Source organism: Dermacentor silvarum, chromosome 5, assembly GCF_013339745.2.
Source record: "Dermacentor silvarum isolate Dsil-2018 chromosome 5, BIME_Dsil_1.4, whole genome shotgun sequence".
In the NCBI taxonomy this organism is placed as follows: domain Eukaryota; kingdom Metazoa; phylum Arthropoda; class Arachnida; order Ixodida; family Ixodidae; genus Dermacentor; species Dermacentor silvarum.
In genome coordinates, this window is record NC_051158.1 from 17,077,714 (window position 1) to 17,094,631 (window position 16,918).

At 47.5% G+C, this 16,918-nt stretch overlaps 1 protein-coding gene across 1 annotated transcript in view; it reads right to left on the minus strand.

The window, feature by feature from the left end:
* Nucleotides 1-1,488: 1,488 nt before the first annotated feature.
* LOC119452963 (polycystic kidney disease protein 1-like 2) overlaps nt 1,489-16,918 on the minus strand; it is a 55,479-nt gene continuing 40,049 nt past the window's right edge. Inside the window, exons 24-31 of the mRNA XM_037714924.2 lie at nt 15,632-15,987; nt 14,215-14,335; nt 12,828-13,066; nt 11,404-11,575; nt 9,542-9,879; nt 7,710-8,066; nt 5,637-5,828; nt 1,489-4,391 (exon numbers count right to left, since the gene is read on the minus strand). Of these exons, the coding sequence (XP_037570852.2) occupies nt 3,795-4,391; nt 5,637-5,828; nt 7,710-8,066; nt 9,542-9,879; nt 11,404-11,575; nt 12,828-13,066; nt 14,215-14,335; nt 15,632-15,987 (2,372 nt within the window). The 3' untranslated portion in view covers nt 1,489-3,794. The remainder of the gene's footprint in view (nt 4,392-5,636; nt 5,829-7,709; nt 8,067-9,541; nt 9,880-11,403; nt 11,576-12,827; nt 13,067-14,214; nt 14,336-15,631; nt 15,988-16,918) is intronic.

Here is a 16,918-nt window from a genome sequence, read left to right on the forward strand (position 1 = left end):
TAGGACTGTCTGAGGTTCTTTACCATCCACCTACATCTGAGCACCCGAGGGTCCTTGCGTTTCCCTCCATTGAAATGCGACCGCAGCGGTCGGAAAACAAACCCGCGGCCTTGCTCGCGACCACCACTCGTGTTCAGCAGTAGAACGCCACAACCTCTGAGACACCGCGATGGGTAATGGCTGGCATTAAACTATGCCAAAATATATCTTTCTAAGTCATATAGCAGCCATCAATGATGGTTTGCAAATATTTCTACTAACAAACGGCGAATGAACACTTTTGTTGAAAATTGGGTAATTCCGTTTGTAATTTCAAGATGTACCAATGCAGTAGATATTCGATGAAATGTCGTCGATGACATGTCTTTCGATGAAACCGCGTTCTACGGAACGGCGTTCAATGACATGAGTAAACCCCCCCCTGTATTGGCAATGATGGAGTGTGACATGTTTTCCTGGCTGTTTTATTTTGTATTCTGTGTGAAGTCAAATATTATAGGCTGCTGAGGCACCTTGGTCGTATGTATGACTTTGTGTCCTACCCATACTATTGATTCTTTTTTTGTCTTATTCGTTCCATGTACTGCTTTCGTGCAATTTGCGCAAGACATGATTGTTGTTCAAGGTTAGGGTGCACAAGCCTGTGCTCGTCATGGTTACTTCCACAGCCACGTCGTGTCGTTCCTGAACTCAGAAATTCATTAAATCAAGAGTTCGTGTACACGCGAGTCGCCGTTTATAAAGTGCGGGTTCCTTGATCTATGCATATATTTTTCAAACTCACTTTTCCCGAACACCTAATAGAAAAAGGACCGTATTTCCTAGTTGGCTTTCTATACCTTTCGACATTGATAAGCTTAAAACACCTAGAATGATACAAATAATGCTAGGATAGTGAGGTGAGATATCAGGAGAGTTTCCACAAAACATCAGTCACATACGAATGTCAGAACATGAAATATTGGCGGTTGGCCATTTTACGATCAAATCTTCGGACAAGTGAGCCCGTTGAAGTCGGGTTAAGTAGGGTTCAAGTCGGGCGAGTGGTTTATGTGCTTCGACTTTGGGTGCTATTTCGGACACGAAAATGCCGCCATGTTGTCGAATTCCACCATGTTGGCGTGTTGAGCCAATCAGAGGGGCCGTAGTACGCCTGTGAGCCAATCAAAAACTGTCAAGATGACGAATTCGACAATGTCGCGGAGTTTGACAACGTCCAGAATAGCACCTGTTAACATGGACGGTGAGCTTTCGGGTGACTCGTCATGGTCCCTCGTATGTGCGGGCAGAGTGGTGGCAAAGCAGTACCAATTGCCATGGCGTGACACGACGACTTGCACGACAGCTGAGGATGTCACGTGCGAGCCAACATTGGCCCAAGACTAGCACTCCACTGTTAGGGTCTGAAGAGCACTTGTGAGAGAAAAAGTGACAGTGATATCACTCCAGCAGCGAGTGCTTGCATGCCAAATAAGCCTCAAATTTGTGAACAATAATTTTATTTTATTGACATTATGTACAGCTGCGTGCGAAAAAAAGAAGACCAGGGTGCTTTGCAGTGGCTTGTTTTGAGTGCGGAAGTTTCTGGCAAGCCGCACGTGCGCAGGCTGGAAGATGCTTGAACTTTAGTGACCACACGGAAGGAAACAGATTGCCTGTACGCTAAACTTCTAACGGACGGTGGCCCGTTCCATATACCTGACAAGTATTGTCGCAAGCAACTGAAGTGACTAAGCATCAGTTGTTAAGTCGAACCTCGGCTCAAGTGTGTAAATTTATAAGGTCGGATGAGGTGCAGCGCTCTCGCCACAATTTGGAACATTTCCTTCTGAACATTGTAGATGCAAGAAAAAATATTCTGTATACTGAGCAGGTACACCGGAACCTATAGTGCTATAAGCATGGCCTACAGCCCAACAAGAAGTCAGGGTTACCTAAACCTACAGATAACATTCATGATATCGCCGACTGGTCACATTGCGCGCAAGTGTAGCCGTAATAATCACAATTATTTCTTCATGTTGAACAGTAACTAAACTTTCATATTCGCGTGTGAGATCCCCAATATTTCACTTTGGGAGCATTTACTAGATTTTCTGGCAGTAAATGTTTTCCGGATACTTTCATAAGAAACATCTAGAAGGCCTTCCTTGTTGCCGAATGGACTATAAGATATGCTAAGCCCGCGGAAAATTTCCAGTCGGTCTTGGAGCACAGAGATAAACAGCATTCAAATGCCTTTGATTTTGAGGTTGTCGACGCCGTAAACGAGCAACTGTATACCCGAGATCTAGACCATCTGGCAGGTCTACAGCCGAGGACGAGTGTCTGGTCATATGGGCACAACAGTCCCGTGACTGTTGCTCTGCTCTGCTAATCTGCTAATTACTCTGCTAATCACTCTGCTAATTTTATATTAGTTGATGCCATTTACAGATCATGTACAACATGGCGTTTCTGCCTAACCTTGTTTCGGGCCCAGATCATCGTTGCAGAGCCAACATCGAGCACGTGCTCTAGACCATGTGACTAATAATTTAACTGAATAATTTTAACGTTTGGTGCGTCGGTAAAAACAACATATAAAAGTATGGGTCAAGAGCGAAACCTGACGTGTTTTCTTCTCGTTACCTAGACATGCTCCGATATCCCACATTAATTTTTTTTAGTACAACAAGGAAATTATATTGTGGAGATCACCTGTATTAACCCTGTTGAAACAGCTGCGAAAAAGAAAGCTAATAAGGCTTTAACAAGCACGACAGAGCATTTATTTAACCGGAAATTAACATGCGTCAATAAATGCTTTCCGATGCTAGTAAAGTGAGGTTACTGCTGTTTAAACCCCAACAGAGCCACAGCGATTGCGAAACTTAATGAAAGAGCTTGTGCAAATGGCGCCTGTGTGGGATGCTCACACGAAATTTCAGTGTAGGTGACTGGAAAGACATAGTATTACTACTTTTGCGACGTCTTTGCTGTGCTTACACGCTGAAGAAGAAGGCCTTTATGAAGCAGCCAACCCGTTTTCACATGTAAGACGCGCGCAACTTGTATCGAAGAGAGCGCACTCGGAAATCTGGCGTGCATCGTCATTTTATCTGAAAGCTTCGTTTAACAGCTCGTCGACGAAGCAGCAAAACACATTTCAACAGTGTCAGGCACCTTTCGTACACAGAGCGGTTGGTGCAAGCTGAAAGCATCTATACACCGTAAACAGTGCAGGTTTAACCAGCGCTCTGAAAACGTCATCTGTTACTGCTGAACGTTTCTAACGCAATGGCCTGACATATGGTGTTAACTCGCAACTGTTCGCACATTGTCTGCGATTGCTTGAATGGAAGTTGCAGTCTGCAAGCTGTTCTTCAAGTAGTACAGTCAGCGCCAAAATTTTACGGACCAAAGGATCTAAGAAAACGTTGAATTTCTGAGGAGTTTGTGACCGTAGCCAGTACAACACACTGTTGTTCGCATGTACCAGCACAGGCTGGTAATCCGAATACCAGATTGCGTTCCCAGGCTGCAGAAGAAATATTCTGCTTTTTTTTAAGACTTCGCGGTATATGAGCTTTTGACGCCTAATGTAACGTATACATGTTAACTGTGTGGGCTCGAAAAACAAGCGTCACCGTAGGCGCCAGCAATGCGTTTTTTCATTAACGGGACACAATTCTTTAGCAAGAGCTGAAATGGCCCATAGCCTGGGACCATATAGCATTTCACGCTCAAGTCATACGACATCGAGACAACTGAGAAAGGACTCCAGGTTTCCGAGTGCAGTCAAGGCCAGCCGCTTAGAATCGCTTCTTCTTCCTCCGTCGTGGCGCGGTCTGTGGTTCGTCGAGTGGTTCGTCGGACACTTCCATCCAGTCGAGCATCGCCCCTTGCAAGGGCGCCTGCTGAGGCTGAGTGGGCTCTGGTGCCTTGTACAGTGCGCGCAGGGCCCGTTTGCCCGACAGGTCGAGCCGGCCGTCGAAGTACATGTCGTTGATGTAGAACAGGAGCCGGTCCACTTTCTCCGGGAAGGTGCTGATCTGCGACTCCAGCGTGGGCGGCTTGGACGTGTCTGGTTCGAGGTCTGCTGACGCCAGTCCCAGGAATCCCTTGAACTTCTTGCCCACGTAACTGACCATCTCGAAGTCGTTGCACTGCTTCTCGACGTCTTCCTTCACGGACTGGAAGGAACTGATGATGAGCGTCACGAATATGTTGAGCAGGATGACGGAGGTCACGAGGGCGAACACGAAGAAGACGAACGGTCCGATGACAGGCGAAGCCATGGCGATGTCTTCAAACTTGAACTGGCCACGCGCCATGTCGAACGCCGTTTCGGCAGCCGTGACAAAAGTCGAGAACTCCATCATGTTGGTCCCCAACAGGATGTAGAACACCTGAAAAGGGTAGTGCCACAGTCGCCCATTAGGTATAGTATTTCCTGTTCACTTAAAACGTGTCCGGCACACGAGACGAGAACACAAGAGAACTACAGAAGGCCAAAATTAATACAGAAAGCGAAGAACCCCTATCTCACATAAATTTTAAACGAAAGGAGCATCGCACACGGTAGGTAACCAAAACACACATGGTATTTCATTGAGTGTCCTGATAAGGCAATAACAATATGTACCAGCTATCACGTCACTGATTCATCATTATGGGCGAAAATGCAACCTAATGTACATCAGTTCCCCCATCACAATCGCCATCATCTTAATTCTGTCCATCTTTTTTTTTCTCTTTCTCCCCTTAACCAAATAATGAATAGGTGGCTAAAGCTCTCAGACATCTCAGCTTTGCCGTAAAACAATCCTGTCTTTTTCTAAGCAGGATTTTCAGTTGGTTCCAATAGCTCTGACGGCTTCAATGCGGTCGCATCTGTCTATGACTGGATTTGGGAAATCAAAGCAATAATTAAAATAAAAACGCTTAACCTTGCACTAGGCCGCGCAAAGCTTAAAACGGCGAAGCTGGGCGATCGTAGCCCAGCATTTTCCGGAAGTGCACGCGAACTTTTCATCTTATTACTCATGATGATGGTAATTTCTTTTCGCGCGTCTCGAACTTACGGCCGTCACTGCGCGTTGCACAGCCCAGCTTGCAACACCGACACCGCGTTCCAGGAGACCCGCTCCGTGAATGCGTCTCTCTCTCTCTCTCGCTCTCATAGCGCGCAAAACCTCTTCACCTCGCAGCGTACGAACGTACGAACGCGCCAGCTGTGGACAAAGACGACGACGCTCGAACGCAATCATATGGTTCGCATAAATGCATGTTCTTCAAGCCTGGCTATATAGCCTAGAAGTTACGACGCTCGCCTTCGGACCGGGGGTACGCGGGTTCGAATCTCGCCTCGGCAAGAAAGTTTATTTTATTTCCTTTCTTGGTAGTTTCTTGATACGCATTACAAATTACGGCTGCCTTAAACAGCTTCGCTGTTAAAAAGAAGACAGTAAATTAAGTAGAAGACGCTGAAAGGCAAGTACAAGGGGTAGACAGGGACATAGCCTCAGATCAGTGCCAAAGGACGATCTCCCTTGTCTCAACCAAAACAAGTCCCCCTGTGCTACAGCCTTGTTCAACCTCTTGCTACTAAATGCCTGGCGTTTGCACACTGAGCCACTGTAAAGAAAACTGACCTGCACGAAGGCGAAAAAGATGACCCAGAAGACGACGAAGAATGAACTCAGGTCCCTGGAGCATTGGGCCAATGTGCTGTAGAGGATTCCAATGCGCTTGTTAAAGCGTAGCATCTTGGTGAATTTGAGAATGCAAATGAATATCAGGAAGGACATCAGGTAGCCGAACAGCTCGTCGATGGCCGCCACCACCTGCAGAATCATTTGCATATAGCTGTCAAATGTATATACGCCACCAGATACTGTGAACGAGAAGTGCCACAACGAATTCTCTCTCAAGGGCCACGACGTATCATGTTTTGTTAGTCTGCACGCCCTTTGCGATCAAGATTCATACTCATTTCTGTTTTAAAGTTACGTGGCCTTCGAGCTGCACCAGATTCTCGCATCTTTAAGGGGCACTGCTAATGCACTGTGCGCAACGAAGGCGCTGCTAGTCTTCCTTCTAGACATTGGCCTGAATTAGATACCTCAGTTACCTGTTACCGTCTGCGCTTGTGCTTGATACCTGTGTGTGCTGCGTGCGTGTAAACTATAGAGGGTGTTCTTGTTTTAGACAATACACATTTTTGATTTAAAAAAAAAAGCTATGGCTGTGAGACACCTGTCGTCTTCGCATACGAGCTCTACGGTGCGGCGGAAATACTTTGCTTCTGCTAAAGTTAGTCTAAAAAGACTAATTGAAAAATTGTTAATTGACTTCTTTATTTTTAACTTGAGGGCAGTTGTTTATATGGCGAATTTGAAGGCAGCCACATTTTAGTGCACCCCCATTTTTTAAAGATATTTAATATCGCACCTACTTCGAGATAATTCTAATCACATTTCAACGGCAAATCCAGGCAGTATCGAAACCGAGCGCCGCGTGAGCGTAGAGAAGTCGGCCCCGTTGTCATATCATACCGAAACGCCCGCGATGACAAGCGGGAGGAAGTTTGAAACCGAACGTCTCGACCAGTCGCGCAGCTACTGATACGGCACGCTTTGCCTGACAAGCTTGTGCCACTGTGTACCGGTTCAGGATTTGCCGCAGCATGCTATCATTCAAATTTCTCCCCACTTTTTACAGGGCTTTGCCGTCTGATGCGCAGCGGGACGCGCTCGATCTCGCTATTGCCTGGATTTGGACTTCAACTTCGATGATGAATATTTCAAATTACGTGCAATTTTTTGAATTGCTACAAAATGGGTATGCCATAAATTATTACGCACTACACGTTTTCAATATAAACAGAGTGCCGAAAACTCTCGTACCCCAACTCATTTCATGCAGACTAATATGTGGGCGTATGCGTGTATATGTGCATGTATACGTAGTATAATTCCGTGCGTTACTACGAGCACTGAACGCTGGAGATGCAAAGATAGTGAGCCAACTTGAATTCAACATGGCTAACAGAGCATACAATGGTACAAGTGATTAAGAACAGGACAGATCCGCTGTCGTATTAACGCGACAGCGTCAAAGGCCCCGTGTCGCAGAAAGTCCGGTGTCGGCATCGTCGCCGGCGTAGATGTCCCGTGAGCAAAAAAATATTCTAGCAGCACTAAAATTATTCTAATACTAAAGTTGCTCACACCGCGTCTTACATTCTTAAAAAAATATATTCCTCGGAGTTTTGAGAAAGACAGCGCACAAACAAAAGTCATGAAACAAAACACCGTCAGCACATGCCTTTTATGTTAAATGGTCTCAGACTGAAATATTAAAAGTGGGAAACAATAACAGAAGATCGGCCCACGCAAGAGGCCGCATTTCTACTAGAAAGCTCACCTTCGTGCATATAGCGTTCGCCGCCAGCGTTTCCCGGTAAATATTACGTTTCCATAAGCTGCAGTTGCCAGGAAGCGTGAGAAGCAGCCAGGGATCCTAGAATGCTATCGCGTTCCACTCTTAAAGGCGAACCTTAAGCGTCCTCTAAATTTTTACTTGTTACGCCATCTGCGCTGTTGGCCACGTGTAATGCAAAGCAACTCGCCCCAGTTAGAACCATCGTGCATCACATTGCCGTTCTGCCTGAAACGAAAGTACAGCCAACTCAAAGGAAATAAATAATGGAAGCTTTACGAGACCTGCAGCTTGACGTAGCCGTTCCCGTGGCTGCGCTCGAAGGTCTTGAGTATCTTGTTGGTGACAATCATGCGCGATATGTAGAAGAACATGGCCGAGTAGGAGAGCCCGAGCGCCACCAGTTCTGCGATGTTCCAGTAGCTGCGGAAATAGTCGACCCGCAGGTTGAGGAAGGTGCGAAACTCGTGCACCGAGAAGTACACGACGAAGCCGACGAACGTGAGCTCGCAAAGCAACACGAACAGGCCGAAACCCTGGTGGTAGCGCATCAAACGGATGGCGTCGATGCGAACGTTGGGGATCAGGCCGCCTCCCGGGTGGAACTCGGCCACGATCGTCACCACGCCAAACAAGTTCACCTGCGTAAAGATGAAAGTTATGAGTTACGCAGGACTGTGGATGCGAATAACATTCTTGGCTTTGTCACACTGGTTTTCTTTCCCTACTGTTTATCCAACCGTTTTTGCTGGCCGCAGTCTAAAAAACGCGAAAGTTTGCACTCGGTCGTGCAAAGCTTAGGCACAGCGAAACTGTCGATCCTCAAGTCTTACTAGCTGCTACTGCTAGGTATTAACTTGGTTGCAGCTAGGTCTTAACTTGATTTAACTTAACTACGCATGTAGGAAGGATATATTCTCGAGCCATCATTTTCGGAGGTACCTTCCCTTTCGCGACATTTCGCGTGACTATCACTAGACGCGTCAGCGCCTTCGAGCGACCCCGTTCCTGGCATGCCTCAAACGCAGGCTGGCTAAACAAGGTTGACATAATGTCAAGAACGCTGTTGCTTGCCGACGCCGAACGTGTTGGAGGCTAACCGCTCGACATCAGTCGGCCAGCTTTTTATCCCCCTGGCTCAGCCAAAAGCTGTCTAGGAGTGCTGGCTCAGCGCACCGCGGAGAGAAGAGAGGCGGGGTCGGGAAGGGAGGCAGCTGGCGAGGAGCGCGGTCTCCTGCTCCTCTTCCTCCTCCTCATCCTGGTTGCCATGGCTACGTCGCGGCAGTTTCTGGCAAATTACGGCTGGCTTAAACAGGTTCACTGTTAAAACGTGGGCAGATCCTTAAGGTAGTGCAGTCTAAAAAATGCGGGCCTTACCTCCCTCTAAGAAAAAGAAAATGCTTCAATATTTCTCAGAATTTATTTTGGAGGGGAAAGAATGCTATTCGCATACTTAGATAATCATCGTGCGTGAGTTCAGCCCGAAATTCAGGAATCTGAAGCTTTGGTGACACATGTGCAGATGTCGAGCCGGCTTGTGCACAGCGCCTCGAAATTAAAAAAAAAAATAAACGGGCAAGTTTACACTCAGTCGCGCAAAGCTTAGGCACAGGTAAACTGTCGACCCTCAAGTCTTACTGGCTGCTACTGCTAGGTATTAACTTCGCTGGTGCTAGGTGATAACTTGGTTTAACTTAAGTACACATGTAGGAAGGTATTCGGAGGTACTTTCCCTTTCGTGACATTTCGCGTCACTAGCGCTGGACGCGTCGGCGCCTGCGAGCGACAGCGTTCCTGGCCTGCCACAAACGCAGGCAGGCTAAGCAAGGTTGGCACAGTGCCAAGAACTGCTGTTGCTTGCCGACGCCGAACACGTTGGAGGCTAGCCGCTCGATATTAATCGGCCAGCTTTTTTTTTTCTCCTGGCTTAGCGCTCCGCGGAGAGAAGAGAGGCGGCGGTCGGGAAGGCAAAGAGCTGGCGAGGAAGAGACCGCGTGGGCATGCACGCGGTCTCCTCCTCCTCCGGGTTGCCATAACTACGGCGCGGCAGTTTCTTGACACGCACCACAAATTACGGCTGGCTTAAGCAGCTTCATTGTTAAAACTGTTCTCTCACCTGGGCATTGTAGGCGCTGAACTCGACGAATACGGCCCTGGTGCCACCGTCGATCCAGTCTGCCTTCTCCAGCTGGTTAAGCTTGTCGATGATCTTCTGGTTGGGGCCTCGCAGTGGAACCAGGTATCCACCTCCGCCATACACGTCCAGCTTTCCCCAGAAGGGAAGTCCGTTCAGCTCCTTGGCTCTCCGGTGGTGCCACTCGTCCACGGGGCTGTTGGGGTCGGCGACTTCTTTCCAGCCGGGCTGGTAGCTCCGCTTGTCCTCGTTGAGCAGGTTCGACTGGCCGCGGCACTCGTCCACAAGGTTGCGCATGAGCTTCTCCACTCGACACGAGTCTGCGCAAGAAGCGAACGAGCTGCCTGTATACTGCCATGCCGGAGTTCTGACGTGAACAATTGTGCCTTTGAAAGCGGAACGCGATAGCATTCAAAGATCCCTGACTGCTTCTCACACCTCCCGGCCACTGCAGCGTATGTAACCGTAATGTTTACCGGGAAACGCTGGCGGCGAACGATATGCACTAAGGCGAGCTTTCAGGTAGAAACGCGGCCTCTTGCTTGGCCCGATCCCGGAGGTATAGTGCACAGCCGCGCTGAAAAAATTACATCCTCTTCAGGTTTCTGCAATTGTTTCACCCTTTTAATATTTCATTCTCAGAAGATTTAACATAAAAGGCATGTGCTGTTGGTGTTTTGTTTCATGCCATTTGTTTGTGGGCTGTCATTCTGTAATGTAAGACAAGGTATGAGCAACTTTAGTGATATATAGAATGGATGTGGCAATTTAATCCGCATATACCGCACGTCATATAGAAAGGCGTGGCATATACATATACCTAAATATATACGGGATTTTTCGCTCACGGGATGCTGGCGCCAGAGGCCGACGCCAACAGCGGATTTTCTGCGACACGGGGCCCTTAACGCCATAGCGTCAAAATGTGTGCGAAAGGTTCTTCTGGGCAATTAGAGATGGCGCAAGCCGAGTTGGCCGCGACGAAAATACCGAAGGCACTACGGTGCTTTGATCTGAGTTGAAGTCAGCTGAATGCCTCTCGAAGTGAATGTATACATCACAAATCAAGCCATCACATTGTTCTGCCGCCATAGGTCGGCGAACGCACTCATGAGTCGAGTCACTGAGACTCACTCAGACATAGACCAACCCATGAGTCTAAGTGAGCCCGACTGAGTAGACTTTTGATAAGTTTGAGCCTTAGTGAGCCCGGTTGAGTAGAATTCTGGTGAGTCTGAGTCAGAGTGAGGGGCCCAAAGCACAAACATTTAATTTGTAAGTGATTCTCAGTGAGTTTCGTTTATTTTGAAGACCTATGTCTGCCACTGATAAAGATAGAAAACTTTTATGATAAACGAAAGTGATTACATTATTACCAAGACTTACCATTGTACCATTACCATGGCTTTCACACACGAGCGGGAGCGTTCTTGTATATTCATTATGAGCGATATCATGATACCTAGGGTTATACCCATGCTTATGTAATGCCCCACTAGGGGCCCTTAAGAATAAATAAATGATGATGATGATTGCTACACGGTGTCAGCAAATTTTGCTTCCTGTAATGACGTCACAATAACGTCGATGACCCCAGGTTGGGCATTTCGAGAACCACTATAGTGTCCCGTTAAAATATGTTTTGAACATTTCATACCGTCACACTTGCTAAGTTGTTGTCCTTTTGCGTGCGAGAAATGAGTGTTTCTACAACTTCGAGAATATGTCAGTCCTTTAAGACACAGCGGTAGGAGACACGAAACCAATACAGCAACTTTGCACATGGAACTGTGACGTATGCATGAATATGCAATATGATGAACAATGAATGCCGAGACGCTTACGGGGCCGAGCGCGTATCTGCCGGAGTGCTGCGAATCCCATGATGCGGTTCACCCTGTCCCCGAGGAATCCACGCAGTCCGAATGGCTGTTCTCCATTGTACCACGGACCGGCCTTCAGGTTGGGCACCAGCACTTCGCGCGACCACTTCCAGAACTGCTGGGCGCTGGAGATCTGCGGCAGGGTACAAGTTGCCAAGCCATTGTATCGAGTGCATACATATGCGTATACGACAAATACGGTGCCGTGAAATCTGCATGCGGCGCTGCTGCTCTCGTACTACACCTGGGAATCCTTCATACAGAGAGGCATTGTATACAGACTCCCTGACTTGATCAAATCAAAGATTTACAGTCCCAGTTTTTAAACAACGATAAATACTGTACATAGCTTGTTCGTACATCATCTAGTTTGCGTTGTCCAATGCACTCATCGTGCCCTCCTCATGAAGTATGATTGCACCGTTCATAAATGTCCTAGTTCCTGCGCAGTTGACGCGAGATGATGAATTGTTGCTAACCACTGCACCATCGGTATTAAATTGCCGCGAAACTGCTCCTGAGTCCGCACTGAAAGTCACTGGACTGCTGGCAGGTTCTTTGTGCGGTGTTTAGTAATAGGCTGTCCCACACTACGGATTTTCAAGAGTTCTTGTACTTGGTGCACGGTGCCCCATTACAGATTTTTGTTGTGCCCACGGGGTACCACGGGCTTTGGACAATTATTCACTAAAGAAGTGGAGTGCCGGACCGGGAGGATATCCCATTTGGATAACCGGTGGGTTACCGGTGGTCCACGTGCTGCCGCAGCCGAAACGGATGCTCAACCACGAGGCTACGGCCGCGATTTGCTCTGCTGTGTAAACTGAGACTGAATGACCCCCCTCCCCCTTTACTGTGCACAAGTACTCTCGATATGAAATTAAAAACAGGAAATTAAAGAGTCTTGCTCACGAGTATACATGTGGATATTGCCTATTGTTATTTAGCGATGCTCTCGACCTACACGCGGTGAATACGAAACATACTCCGAGATTGAAGTAACTACATGCCACGTGAAGCTTGCAGGAATCCGCACCCATGTCCTTTTTACATACCACAAAAGGAAATTAATGCTGCAATCAAACGCAGATGCGCACATCATTGTGCGATCCTTCTATGCGATAGCGTTACAGAAGCGGTCTGCGCACCGAGCCTAGGGGAGGGTTTTCTTCGGCAGGTGCGGACGGAGCACTCTATGGTGGTCAAGCCGAATTAAACCTGGTTCTTGTTTGGGAATGCTGCGGTCCATGTTTCCCTCATCAATGGTAGCAGCAATGCATACGCGCTACAAGCTAAATAGCAGCAGACAGGTGGCACAAATAGAGCCACTGTCGGAGAAGCAGAGTGGCGCTTGAAACACACACGTGCAGGAGGTTGTCCGTTACCTCCATGAACTTTCCGTTGTCGACGAACTCGTGTCTGAGGCTCTGCTGCAGGAAGTATGCGCTGGGGTCCCTGTTGCCGTACGACAGCACGGTGAGGATCCACAGGAAGAAGAGGTAGCTGCCAATCTCTCGCAGAATGGCCGCCATCTTGAGCTCCCGGAGACGTTCCTCGCGGACGCGGTCCAGCTCCCAGCTATTCTGCGGCTTGTACATTCGCCGCCGCCGGTGGCTAGGCGCGTCTGCGAGTACGATGGTCTCGCTTTGTACCGTGACGTCAGGAAGCAAGTTTTCTTAGCCCTAACGCGTACAGACGACATTTACTTGTGTAACTTAACGTTAACGTGAAATGCAACTGTAAGAAAATAAAGGAAGTGTTCATTTGGAAATGAGCGCTTAGCTATGCAACCGCAATTTTAGAGGTACACCTTGAATTAGTAAACAACGCACGCGTCGCAACCTGCACGTAAAACTTTATACTATCTGCAAAGTCACATTGAAATAAGTAAAAGCAACGACACACTTTTGGCACCGTATTATAATTCCTGAGGCCGGCGCATCAACAGCGACAGCAAAGTATTAGAACATTACACGGAGTAGTTATAGGGCTCGTAATTTTATGGACAGTATATATTGCAGTAAACGTTCCCTTAATAAGTAAACACCGCATGGTGTCACGTCCGTTCAAACGTACACGTGAACAGCGTTCACTCGATGACTGTTAGCACTCGCAGTTACAACGCTGGCGTGATTTGGATTGCAGGCAGCGGAGAGCGCACGCCTGCTTGTCCCAAAGCGAACGTTCCATGCTACACGTGCCCATTCATATTGTTCTGTATGCGCATGCGTGACGTGCGTGACTACAGGGTATATATGTAGATTCCTTCCCTGCCATAAACATTTATGTGTAGCGCTTGTATTTGACTCTCTTTCTTGTGTCTGTGTTTTTCATTGCGCTAATTTACTTGTTCAGCTATGAAAATCCAACTTGCCCAACAATCAATTCTTCTAGGATACATGTTGCCCCCCACTTAACTTCTTTACTACGCAGTACTTTCGAAACTCAGCAGATCACGTGACTTCTACCGCTGGGTGCACGAGAAGACAGCGCCACATTAAGGCACCAGCTTTAATCTGGTGTTGAATGCGTATTGCATTCCACAGTGAATGCTTAACGTTATTTACCTCCGTAGAAAAGTCTACTTTCGCGCCAATAACGTGTGCAACTCGATAGGTCGTGCTGTCGCATATGATAAATCAGTTAATATGTGCACGAACTGAGTTTGCGACTTGCGCGCACTGCGAGCGTCGCTTTCTCAAAAGACCGCAACGAGACTTAAAGTCGGCAACTCCTCTCGCTGCGACTGCAGAGCCCTGCGGTGCCACTCACCGCTGTGCAGCCACTCCTCGTGCTCGAGGAGCTCGGGTTCTTCTTCATCTTCTTCCGCTTCGTCGTCATCCTTGTCCGGAGACTTGAACAGGCTCGAGAAGATGATGGCCAGCAGGAACACCTGGGAAGACCATTGCGCGTGAATTGACCGAACTGCGTTATCACGCGTCACTTTTAAGTGTCGTTGAGCGCTCATCTAGTTTACTTTCAGATCTCAGGATACATCAGTTACAAGCGGTTCTGACAAAGAATAAGAAAAATAAAATCGGCAGAGATACTTAAGACTGCTCACGTGTGGGAATACGAAAACATTATACCATTTATAGACCTCGGAACGTCAGTAACGCGCTCATTTTATGCACTCATGACGTGGCGCCCCGCCTCCCCATTGGCTTCGCCGTCACGTGCCCAATGACGCACGCTTTATAGGCCGCACCTTTAGTCCGCCAGATGGCTGCGACATGACGTACGCAATGACGCACGCACTAGGCACACCTTTAGTCAGTCAGAACCATGAAGCCGCCGCGGCAAAAAAAGAAAAAAAAAAAGAAAAAAAAAATTGGGGGAAGCGTGCTCGTCTCGCACCCCGGGGTCCCGCGTTCGATTCCCACCCAGACCCAAATGTACCAAATTGTCATTTCAAAGCCATTAATTTACTTTGTTTACAGAAACTTAGCTCCCTGAGACATTTGACGTCAACCCGAGCATTTTTTTTGTTTTTTTGTTTTACTCTTTGCGCCGTCCGTAATTTTTGGTACCATCTTTCGGTCACGCCGATTACGCCGACGGATTTTCGCGCTATGGGGCATATAACGTTTTCGCATTAAAAAAATTATATATATATATATATATATATATATATATATATATATATATAGCACGCACATAAGAAGACCAACACGCTTGTGGTGAAAAATTTACTGAAGGCGATGTTACCGTTAACTGATTAGGCGGTAGACGCCTATACAGGTAGAATGATGTGCATTGCAACACACCCTAACAACTCCCGAGAACGTTTTCAGAGATAAAAAGAACAGCAAGATAATTTTGTGTTTTATTTCATTGGGATTAAAGACAACGCCGTGTGACTCGGGTGACGCGCCTCACTGCCTACTGTCTGTTGGCGATGTATAGTTTGTACCGACGTCACAGCTTGAAATCGTGGGATAGCAATCCGCCATTGCGATGAACCATCGAATGCTGACTGGCCGCCGCTGAAGGTATACCGAAGGTGCCAGCCAAAGTCGTACATGCATATTTTCCGATTCAAGATGGCCGTCTGCGCAACTGTAGAGTGCTCCGACCGCTGTCATAACAAAGCGAGAAAGAAGCAGTTACAAAAACAGGCCTGGTCTATGGGCCAAAATACGAGAGATTTGGCAGCATTGTCCCTGTTAGGTGGCCAGGACCGTCTCACCTTGATGGGCTGCGTGATGAGAACGGACATGAAGAAGGAGACGAGCAGCGAGGTGATCCACTTGCGGGTCTTCTCGTCTCCGAACTGGACGCCGTAGGCCCAGATGAAGAACACCGAGACGAAGATGGAGGCCAGGCAGAGGAACCAGGCCACGTAGCGGCACCACCAGGGGAACATGAACTTGCCCTTGCGCTTGCGCCTGCCCTGCTGCAAGCGCCGCCTCTGGGCGAAGGTCTTCTCCTCGAACACGTCGTTCAGCTCGGTCTCGGTCAGTTGCATCGTCGACTCGGACTTTCCGGCGCGGGCTAGCGGCTTGGACGCCGCCGCGGACGAGGCGCGGCTCACCACCAGCGAGTCTGCGAGAGATGTCCACCGTTCTCACATTGGTGCGAATTCGCAACTGAGAATTCGCAGGCGCGGCAAGTGGAGCTCTCGCTCCTTCGTCAGTGCGATATTTCCCATGTTCGTGTAGGTGCTCAAAGTTCTCCGCGAAAATCGCGCATTGACGGCCGGGGAACCATTAATTAACAGCGCGGATCGTAAGATACGTCACCAAGGCCTGCCTAGTTTGTTTTGTTTTGTTTTCACCGACGCAGACCGATGAAGCCTACGCCAAGAAAAATTGAATTTTCCACAAAGTGCATTCTCAAATCAGTGCATTGGAACGGTAATGCACAGTTCGCACTTGCGAAAAACCAATACTGCGAAAAAAAACAGAGTTCGAAATCACAGCTTGTAAAACTGGTATTGTCAGCGCGCTGTTTCACTGCGTCCTGTAGTTTTGGTTGACGGGCCGACACGGTGTGAGTGAGTGATTTATTTGAATGAAATTGGAAATGTTGGCAACTATTGTGTCACAGGCTTCTCCACAAACAATAAATTGTTCAATGATCAAACGATGATAACATGAGCTGATATGAAAAAGAAAGAACGTTCCTGCAATAGAGCTCATTTCGTAAACGGTCTTAAACAGTCAATGTAGAAAAAAAAAACAGGAAAAAAAAAAACGTTCCGGAAATAAAGCACATTTATAAACGGGCTTCAACAGTCAATGTAGAAAAAAAAACACGGCACATCCTGCATATTCTGCAATTAAACACAAATTAATCAATTCAATCCTATAATACAAAATAAATAAATAAGTAAACACGCAAGGGTGCTAATAGAAAGATACAATGTCACTTCAGTAAAGAAGGTTATAGCTTTCAGAGCTGTAATACGCACAGCTGTTTAAGAATGTAAGTCTTGTACCGCGAGATGCATCGGTATTTCTAACCTCTGCAATTT